This window comes from Helianthus annuus, chromosome 13, assembly GCF_002127325.2.
Source record: "Helianthus annuus cultivar XRQ/B chromosome 13, HanXRQr2.0-SUNRISE, whole genome shotgun sequence".
Taxonomy (NCBI): Eukaryota; Viridiplantae; Streptophyta; class Magnoliopsida; order Asterales; family Asteraceae; genus Helianthus; species Helianthus annuus.
In genome coordinates, this window is record NC_035445.2 from 69,727,367 (window position 1) to 69,737,966 (window position 10,600).

A 10,600-nucleotide genomic window follows, 5' to 3' on the forward strand; every position below is an offset into this window, starting at 1 on the left:
GTATCACTGTTTAACGGGATTCTCATGGGTTATTCATGTCTCAGTCTCAATATGCAAAAGATATCCTACATCCGGCCAACATGACAAACTGCAAGCCCTGCTCTACCCCCGTTGATACTAATTCAAAGCTTAGTGCTCTGACTGGCGAGTCACTAAAGGATGGTACCTTATACCGCAGTTTAGCAGGAGCTCTATAGTACTTAACATTCACCAGACCCGACATCACTTATGCGGTACAACAGATATGCTTATTTATGCATGCTCCCAGGGAACCTCATTTTGCATTCCTAAAACGCATACTACGTTATATTCAGGGGACTTTGGAATATGGCCTACGTTTATCTGCCAGTCCTAGCTCGTCCCTAACCGCCTATTCTGACGCTGACTGGGCTGGATGCCCAGACTCTCGAAGATCGACTTCTGGCTACTGTGTCTACATGGGCTCCAACCTTCTCTCTTGGTCCTCAAAACGGCAACCCACCATTTCGCGTTCCAGTGCAGAAGCTGAATATCGAGGGGTCGCCAATGCCGTTGCAGAGACCACATGGCTTCAAAACCTCCTACTAGAGTTACACACACCGATTCGTCAAGCAACAATAGTATATTGTGATAACATTTCAGCCGTTTACTTATCAGAAAATCCGGTTCAACATCAACGGACCAAACATGTGGAACTTGATATCCATTTCGTGCGACAGAAGGTTCAGTTAGGTCATGTTCGTGTCCTCCATGTGCCGTCCTCCTTTCAGTACGCCAACGTCTTCACCAAGGGTCTTTCAAGACAGCTATTTGAAAGTTTTCGTGCCAGTTTGACCGTCTGTAGGAGCCCCCGCTCAAACTGAGGGGGAGTATTAGTCCGCCATCCGATTATGGCATTTATCTCCACCATCTTTTGTATTTAGAAGATAATTGTATTACCATGTTTATAGGAGGATAGTTTCCATAGTGTGTCCTATATATGTACATTGTATCAATATTGAAAGGCAACGAAGACAATTGATATCATAACGATGATATCAATTGTGTTCGTTGCCTTTCAATATTGATACAATGTACATATATAGGACACACTATGGAAACTATCCTCCTATAAACATGGTAATACAATTATCTTCTAAATACAAAAGATGGTGGAGATAAATGCCATAATCGGATGGCTGACTAATAGATTGGTATAAATGAACTAATTATAATAATGTACTACTCTTCAACCTCTTCTAAAATTTAAAAAAGACAATTAAAAATCAAAATATAAAAAACTAATATACATGATTGGTACAAATGAACTTATTATAATTATAACAATGTACTATTGTTCAACCTCGTGTATAAAAATTTTAAAAAGACAATTAAAAAACAAAATATAAAAAACTAATATACATGATTGGTACAAATGAAATAATTATAATGATAATAATGTACTACTATTCAACCTCTTTCTATAACGTAAGGTATATAATATAATATTTACATTTTCCAAGTAGATGATTGGTACAAAGCTATTTTTATATTCCCATTTGATCCACAACTTGAAATATCTTACAATCAAGTGGCAATTAGAGCATTCACATCCATTCCACTATATTTTCACCCTAAATTACATTAAAAAACACTACATTTTCTCTCTCCCTTTCAATTAAATAATGTTTTTTATACCTTTATCATTACGTTTTCTCTCTCCTCCACTCACAACCACTTTCAAAATATATTAAAAAATTATAGGGGGTGAACAGTGTCCCCCTAAATATACAGATGAACAGTAACATTTTCTCTCTCCTCCACTCACAACCACTTTTTATAATTTTTATATTTTAAAAACACCCCACACAGAATTTGGTTCTTTGGATGTGAATGCTCTTAGCTGACGACTGTTTATTCCTCTATTTTAGTTACTACTTATAGCTTGTGTCTGTATGTGTGTTTTTCATATCATGGATCACCAGATAGTTGTAATTGGCAACAATCAGAAACTTAGGTTTCAAGCTAACCACATTGGTCTAGTTGATGCTGTCTTTACAATAAACCAAGACCATAAAGATGATTTAGAGCAAGATCAACAGAAAGCTTATCTCCGGGTAATGGAGCATCGTCTCAAAGTCAAAACTCATAGGCTACAAAGGTCTCAAGGATGCCCTTGTATCTTCAAGTTTATCGGGGATCTCGGAGGTGATTACCTACACCCTCGCATTGTCTCGATAGGCCCTTACCACCGAGGTAATGATTATTTGGTCGAGTTTGATGACAACAAATGGTACTTTTTAAGAGAACTGCTTTTGAGAATGAATGCTAAATCGAGCAAAGATTTAGGGTTTTTTCTAAAAGAAATGAGAGGGTTGGAAGCACGCGCACAAGGGTGCTACGTGTCGTACGGGGATGTGGGCCCTCTATGTAGTTATGATTTTGTGGAAATGATGTTGCTTGATGGTTGTTTTGTAATCGAACTTTTAAGGTTTCTAGGAAAGAGTGAAGACAAGATTGATGATGATCCTATTTTCGTGAGGCCGTCTACGGTCCCACTTATGATTGCAGACCTTCTCAAGCTTGAAAACCAACTTCCTTTCTATGTTCTAGAGTCCTTGTATGCGGTTACAAAGACTTCAGAACACGAGAAAGAACTACTTTCTTTAATCATGGAAGCTATTAGGTTAGTCTTTCCAGTTCCCACTAAAGTTCCATTTTCGGCCCACAGGCCCAAACATTTACTTGAGTTAGTATACAAAAGCCTTATGCCAAAGGTGTACACTACACATATAGATAACGAGAGGCAAACCAAGCCTACGTCAAATGAAATTATACAATGTGTGGCCCGATTAAGGACATCGGGGATCAAGTTCAAGGCGCAAAAACATGTTGGATTTTTAGATATAGAGTTCAAAAACGGAGTGCTTGAAATTCCTGTTATAAACATAAACGACTTCAACATGAACCTCATCACCAACTGTCTTGGGTGGGAGCAATCCAGTAGAGATGCATTCACATACTTCACGGACTACATTTACTTCATGAACTGTCTCATCAACGAACCGAAAGATGTAGCCTTACTTCGTGATGACGGGATTATCATGAGACACTCAAGAGATGATGCAAGTGTTGTTTCTTTCTTCAACAATTTGGGGAAGAACATACAAGTATTCAACATTGGGAGGAGCTATTTGTCACGGGAAATGGCAGAGATAGAATCACATTTTTCTAGTAATTGGGCAACCATTATGAGAACTTTATCAATCCATAATAGTCCTTAGTTGTTCTTTTAGTTGTTGTTAATCCTAATTTATTATGCCGTTAAATAACTGTTATGGTATATGTTTTTAGCACTTCATAATTTGTATGCCTTTTGGATTGGATTATTATTGATATATGTTGCAAAAGTTCACTCTTTAACATATTAAATTAGTATTTATTTTTTTATTTTAACTAGTGGTATGATTAATAAGGCGGAATACTATTAATTCCAATTTAAACTGTGTTAATACAAGGGCCCAATTTTAATATGGGCCTTATATGATTTGGGTTTGCTGCACAAACATTCATTATTTTTTTAGAGTGAATTTCAAGGATTGTCCTTTATCTTTATACTTATTTTCAGGCGCTGTCCTTTATGTTCAAAACTGACGAGTTTTATGTTTTCATATCATACACGTTTTGTCCTTTAAACCCAACCCAGTTAGTTTTTTCAGTTAAATTTGGTCATATGCTTTGTACATGAGAGCATTTTAGTCAATTCAAAGGTAAGTTCAACAGCAGATTTACAGCTCAAAGCTTCTGCAACCTTTGAATTGACAAAAATGCCCTCATATGCAAAGCACATGACTAAATTTAACTGAAAAAACTAACTGGGTTAAGCCTAAAGGACAAAACGTGTATGATATGAAAACATAAAGGACAAAACTCGTCAATTTTGAACATAAATGACAACGCCTGAAAATAGGTATAAAGATAAAAGACAATCCTTGAAATTCACTCTTATTTTTTTCTTTTGTTATTTGCGCAAAAAAAAAAAAAAAAAAAAAAAAAAACAACCCAATTGTGTTTATTTTGTATTTCTTTTAATTTGCCCCAAAAAACAACCTAATTGTGTTTATTTTGTATTTGTTTTAGAAATGCTTGAACGACATACTAGTTTACAGGAACAATATCTGTAGGATCGTTTTCGGCCCTGATTGAGTCGATCAGAAGAATTCCTATGCAAAACAAGAGACGGAAACTAATGCTTTGGTGCGATTTCAGCCGGATTCACTTTTAACGGTTGTTGTATTGATCTTGATAACGTTTACAAGCTCTGACAACACTTCGGCAGCACTTCGTGGCTTACCGGAAGACAACACCTACAACTATGTGTTTGATTTCGCTCCTACAACCCTATATATAGCATATCAGATTTCGCTCTTACATACATGACACATAAGCGAAACCTCAAAGTTGACCTATGAGCGAAATCTTGCTTTGACACAAAAGCGAAATCATGTCTTTGACACATGGGCGAAATCACCTCTAACATATGTTTCTTGGATTTCGTGCCCTGTTCTATCCTATACAACGCAAGACTCGATACAAGACGTAGTCGACAGACGGATGCACCAACAAACCCCCCCTCGGATGTTGACGGAGTCTTCAGTGTCGAGTCTTCGATTGTAAAGCTTCAGTCTTTATCAGTCTTCGATCTTCCTCTGAAGTATTTGTCATTGCAAGAATCCTCATTCTCTATCTCTATCATCAACAAACTCCTCTCTCTCGTATGTTGAATCTTTAAACTCCATCAGCATTAGCAAATCCAGAATCAGCACTGGCTTTTCCTGCTTTATCACGGTGTCTTCAGACTCCCCCTCTCAAACTGATGGGATCGTAGTCTGGAATTAACAGCTTCAAGATTCATTCCAAGATCATTATCAGGCTCTCTTTTCAGCTCAGTATCGTCACCTGGCTCAAATTTACCTGCATAATCTCTACCCAACACATAAGTTTCTTTAAAGATTAAACCTTCAAACTTTTAGAAACTTTTGCAAGAAACTACAGTAATGATTTTACATTCAAGATCTTTTACTATATCTTATTATACTCTCTCCCAAACCTGTTCTTCATGTTTAGCACTTGAAATTTCGAAAATCAGCTTTTCAACACCAGTCGTCGAAAATCTTTTTGAATTTTTCAAAATTTATGCTAAAACACACTAAAATCTTTTTGGATTTTCTGAAAGAAAGTAAATGCAAAAACAAAATATTTACAGACAATATTTTGTGAGATCGTGCAAGAGGATCATATCAGTTTTGAGACATATCACCAACACCGTTAAGCTTGATTTCATTTTAAGTTCTAATCAATTCACCTAGATTGTCAGTATGTTTGTCCACTTAAATTTTCACACAATTTTCAACTGTTTTGAGATACGCAATTAGTGTTTTAATTACTTAGACTTATTCGTGTGTCCCACCACTTGAATATACTCCTGTATCCAGATCCCAATATTCAGTCTTAGAGGTGAGTACACCACAGATGATATCTGTAAAGGGATTATGTGCGAGGGCCGTGAGAGCTCAGGTCGATACTTCCGTATACGCAAAGAGATGACGGCTTCGACTTTTGGTGTGTCCCTTTAGAGGATCTTTTTATTACAATAGCAGCGACTATCAATTTTATTGTTTCATCAGCTTGCTGAGGGCGAGCTTATATTTCAAAGCTTTTTGCAGAAAGCATTATCCGGGGACTAGGTCAGTACTTCCATACAGCAGAAGTCCCGGGATAATACCCCAGATATCACTGAGCATAAAGACCTAGTATCTCAGAATAAGGGACCTTTCAAACAAGATTTCAGGGGTTACCTATATATCCAAGAAGTTGTTACCCACAGAATAAGCAAGTTTGAATTTAGGTTTATATCTCGTTACAGTTTACTAAATGTCTAAAAACCTACTGACACATCCGTAGTGAGATTGTTTATCACATTTTGACTTTACATTTCTTTAGCATGCTGTGATAGTCCACTGATGTACTATCATTTCCTCTTTTATGCATCAAAACTCATTTTTCAATTTTATCATGTTTTTGGCTTTTTCAAATTTTCTAATGTTTTTGGATTTTCTGAAAATTTCTTACCCCCCCTAAAATTCAAAAACATTTAAAGAAATTGAAAACAAACTATACAGAACATGACAACTGATATCGAATTGCCTCAAATCTCCATCCGCTTGGCATAAACAATCAGAACTCCCCCTCACAACAAACTATTTTCCCATTAAGATTTCAGAACACTTAAGTTTGTTTTAATCAGAATGGTTTTTCCGGAAAATAAGTTTTGTTGATTTTACCACTTGTAAAATCGGGGATCAAATCATCACATTGTTTGCCAATTTTATGAATGACAGTTAACTCAAGTTCAATTTAATGACCTTGATTTAACCACTTGTAAGAATCAACCTGGATCAAATTATGAACCACTTGTAAAAACAACAATTGTACACATCAAACCTGTTTTTCAACCAATTACTATCTGTTGGTTGAATTCTCAAGGTGCCGATTCCTACTCCACGCTTACAAACCTGGGAGTTCCGGCAAGTCTTGCTAAACTTTTCAAACACAGATTAAGAAAGATGCCGATTCATGATCCACGATTACCAACTTGGGATCTCCGGCAAGTCAGGTTTTTATTCTTTGAAAAATATGTCCACCCAAGCCTGACCTTCCTTGGGTGAAACAACATCCTTTTCTTCATCTTTACTTTCAACAGACTTGTGAACACGTCTTTTAGAAGCATAAAATTCTTTGACACTTTTGGCCTTACCATTGACCATTTGTCCAAAGATACGTTTCACATTTCCGTTGAAAGTCTTTTCAACATCAAATTTCTTCTTGTCAGAATAAAATTGATTTGAAATTTCTGTTTTTCCAACTTTCTTCATAAAATTTTCAGCATGCAAAGGTGGAAAATTTTCATCATTCATAGTTGGAACTGATTTTTCAACCTTTTTCTCAACACATGGCTCCTCTGATTTTGTGGAATCAGATTCATCACCAGACTTGTTACCTGAACCCTTCACAACCCATTTTTGATTTTTCAAATCTTCTTTTCTTTTCAAAACATTCTTTGAACATTCTCCTTTTTCAAAAGTTGAATTTTCAAAGCCTGTAAACTTTCGGGTTGAAAGTTCAGTTTTCTCGACAACTTTCTCTTTCAGTTTACCAGAGACTTCCTGTTTTGGTTTGAATGTCTTCGGACAATCCTTAGCAACATGACCAACAGTTTTACACTGAAAACAGGTTCTCTTTTCAATCTTCTTTGGAACAGCATTCTTCTTCATGTCCTCTTGCTTCTTCGCAAGGAATTCTTGATTCGTCTGCTTTCTGAACATTTGTTCTTTCTCAGCCTCTGATGTTTTCCCTGAAATAAACACAGTTTTTGGTTTATAAACTTTTTCATTTTTATAATTTTACGGTTGAATAAAACCAAGACCTTTCTTTTTGAAATTACGATTATGGTTTGGTTTCTTTTGGAAACTGTAACCACAATTGTAACCCATTTTCTTGTTAATTCTTTGTTGTTCTCTTGAAGTGTATTGTTTAGGTTTTCCAATAAGATTTAAATCTTTTATTTTTGAAATATTAATTTCTGTAATTTTGAAAACCTTTTGAATCATTTCAAATCTGACACTTCTTATTGGAAAAGCTTCATCGGAATATAGTTTGTCAGAATCTTTCAAAGTATATGCCACTTTGAATGATTCATCATTCAAATTAGATTTTGATAACAAAAACTCTTTATCATAAATCCGTTTGTCCTTTTTGACTGTTGACTTTGACATATCGGACTCAGACTTTGACTTGGATTTGGACTCCGGTTTTGACTCCTCTATGTCATCTTTATCTAACACCTGATCGACCACACTTTTTATCAACTTTGACTCATGATCAGTGTCGGATGACGTGTATGTGACATCAATATTTTCTGGCAAGTTATCCGACGGCCCAGACTCCCATTGTAAGTTTATTGCCTTTTCGACTCTTTCGGAATTTGGATTTCGAGGAGAATATCCATTTTCGACCGGGGGCGGACATCTATTGTAGACCACACTTGGTTTCTTACCAGAAATCTTCACTTTATCTTCGTCTTCTATCACAGATTTCTCTTCTTCTGAAGTCTTTACTTCTTCAAAAGTCTTCAAATTCTCCATAACCGGATAAATCATGTCAACAACAAAAGTAGAACATGAGTAACTTTCTAATAACTTGTTGACTCTTTCAGTTTCGATTCTTTGTGTTTCCAGCTTTAATTCCAGCTCAGCACACTTTTTTATGTGAAAATTGACATTATCAAGCTGTCATATGTAAGCTCTCTTCAGTGTATTCATTGCCACAGCTTGTTTACCGTTTGAATCAGTATATTTGTTGATTTCTCTGTTCATTGTATCATAGGATTCTTTCAATCTGTTTATGTTATGCAGCAACTCATTGTTCTGCTTGATTAAAGAATCACAGTTCATGCACTTTTCAGGAACTTTGACAGGTTCTGCATCAACTTTGACTTCAATTCAGGAACATCCTTGACTGTTCTGTTTGGTCATAAAAATTTAGCTCTTCTCTTTTTCTCGGCTTCAGCTTCAGCTTTTAATCTCTCTTCCTCTTCTTCCTCTTCTTCAAGCTTTCTCCGTTTTTCCTCTGCAGCTTCCATGACTTTTCTGCACTTTTCTGCCCATTTCAGATCGTAGGCATTTGCACTGAAAGCGTTAACATTTGAAGTGTTTTTGGACATCTCTTTGGCCATGAGTTCTTGATCTGGGCAAAAATTGTCCCAACAGAAACCTTCAGCTAATTTTTCATCATCTTGTTCTGCCAAACACACTTTGCTGTTTGTTGGAAGATATTTATCCCAGCTAAAATTGTCATATTTGCCCTGATTGACTAGACACGCTCTTTTTGAACCTTCAATCACATCTCTCCCGTGTGCAGTTTGTGCCTGATGCGATGCTTGTGGTGTGATTTGATGATAGATCGCCTTTTTGTGATAATCGTTGTTTCCGAAAGGATTATGGGCTCCACTTGCTTCTCGATTTGTGCACTCCCTCTTGAAATGCCCCTTTTCTCTGCAACGGAAACAAGTAACTTTAGATTTATCAAAACCTAAAGAAGAAACATGAGCTTTACGAAAATCATCTCGGCCTGTAATTTGTTTAAACTTTTCGGCTCTTCTCAACACACTGGTCATGCACCATTTAATATCCATCAATTCCATTTCTTCAGCATCGATTTGATCGTAATCCTCTTTTGTGAGCATTGGATTACCGATCTTTCCGGCCACAAAACTACTATAGGATTCCAACACCATTCCCAACAAAGACATTTGATTTTTAGCTACTTCTTCAAAATAATCTTGATCACTTTCAAGATTTAATACAATATTGCATTGAAGTTTTCTTCCGTTCTTTGTTGCAGAAATGTTTGGATCGAATGATGAAAATCTTGTGCTGCTTGATCCCTGAGATTTCTTTTCAGAAGAGTCTTTCACATGGAAAGCAGTTTCAATTTTTGGAGAATGATTTGTTGTTCCAGTAACACCACTCTTGTAGTACAAGCTGATGTCCTGTTCTCCATCATAGTTCTTCATCCTGGCGATCTTCCTCTGCTCCATCTCTTGAGCTTCCAGGTGTTTGATGAAGTCTCCCAGTGTCAAATTTTTATAATCCTTTCTGTTGGATCTCAGCATCATCAGAAACGTTCCCCAAGTTTCATGTGGTAGCGCATCTGCAAGTTTTTCAATCAATTCATCAGTATCCTTTTTAATACCAAGTTTTGACATATTTCTCACCAAGTTACAATATCTCTCGATAATTTGCTTGGTGTTCTCAGATTTCAAACCACGAAACAAATCAAATTCTTTCTTCATGAGAGACATTTTGTTTTTGAGCATATCATCACTTCCAACAAATTTTGCTTCCAATTCTGTCCAAATTGAATAAGCAGTTCCATCTTGTTGAAGCAGTATCAAGATATCTTCTTTTATCGCTTGCTGAAGCAGACTTACCATCAATTTTTCATCTCTATATTTCTTTTTATCTTCAGTACTCATTTCTCTAATTGGTAACTCCTTATTATTCCTTGTGGGCCTTTCATATGGCTCTTCAGTGTGTTCCCAAGCATCCAAATGATAAGCCTCAACCCAGTTTCCAAACCTTTCAGACCACGCATTGTAATCATCAATATCCACGAGTTTGGGCGGTTTCTGAGATGTCCCGGTTTCATTTTCAAGTAAAGCATTCTGTGTGATTGTAATCGGGCTAGCAAAAGCGTTATAAAATTCGTTGTCCATTGTTTAAAGTTCACAAGTTCACAAATTTCCAAGCTTAGGCAAAGTTGACCTTGGAGCGAAATCCTAGATTGATCTTTGAGCAAAATCAGATGTAGTGTGTACTTATGAGCGAAATCACACTTGAATGTCCACAAAAGCGAGATCCCAATTGTCACAATAAGCGATCTCCCAAGTGTCACAAAAAGCGAAATCCTAAGTGACACTGGAGCAAAATCCACTTGTTTAACTACAAGAGCGAAATCTGATTTACTGGTCCACAAGAGCGAAATCAAGTTGAACAGATGAGCGAAATCAGATTGATACCTT

The 10,600-nt window shown here is 36.5% G+C and overlaps 1 protein-coding gene across 1 annotated transcript; it reads left to right on the forward strand.

Annotated features, from left to right (window-relative positions):
* Nucleotides 1–2,014: 2,014 nt before the first annotated feature.
* On the forward strand, nucleotides 2,015–3,368 carry LOC110902775 (UPF0481 protein At3g47200). The gene has a single exon (XM_022149182.2). It carries the CDS (start codon nucleotides 2,079–2,081, stop codon nucleotides 3,240–3,242), a length of 1,164 nt encoding a protein of 387 aa, XP_022004874.2. The 5' UTR covers nucleotides 2,015–2,078; the 3' UTR covers nucleotides 3,243–3,368.
* The last annotated feature ends 7,232 nt before the right edge of the window (nucleotides 3,369–10,600 follow it).

Excerpts from the sequence above, each read along its gene's own strand:
- LOC110902775 (XM_022149182.2), top strand. The coding sequence starts at position 2,079 with ATGGAGCATCGTCTCAAAGTCAAAACTCATAGGCTACAAAGGTCTCAA.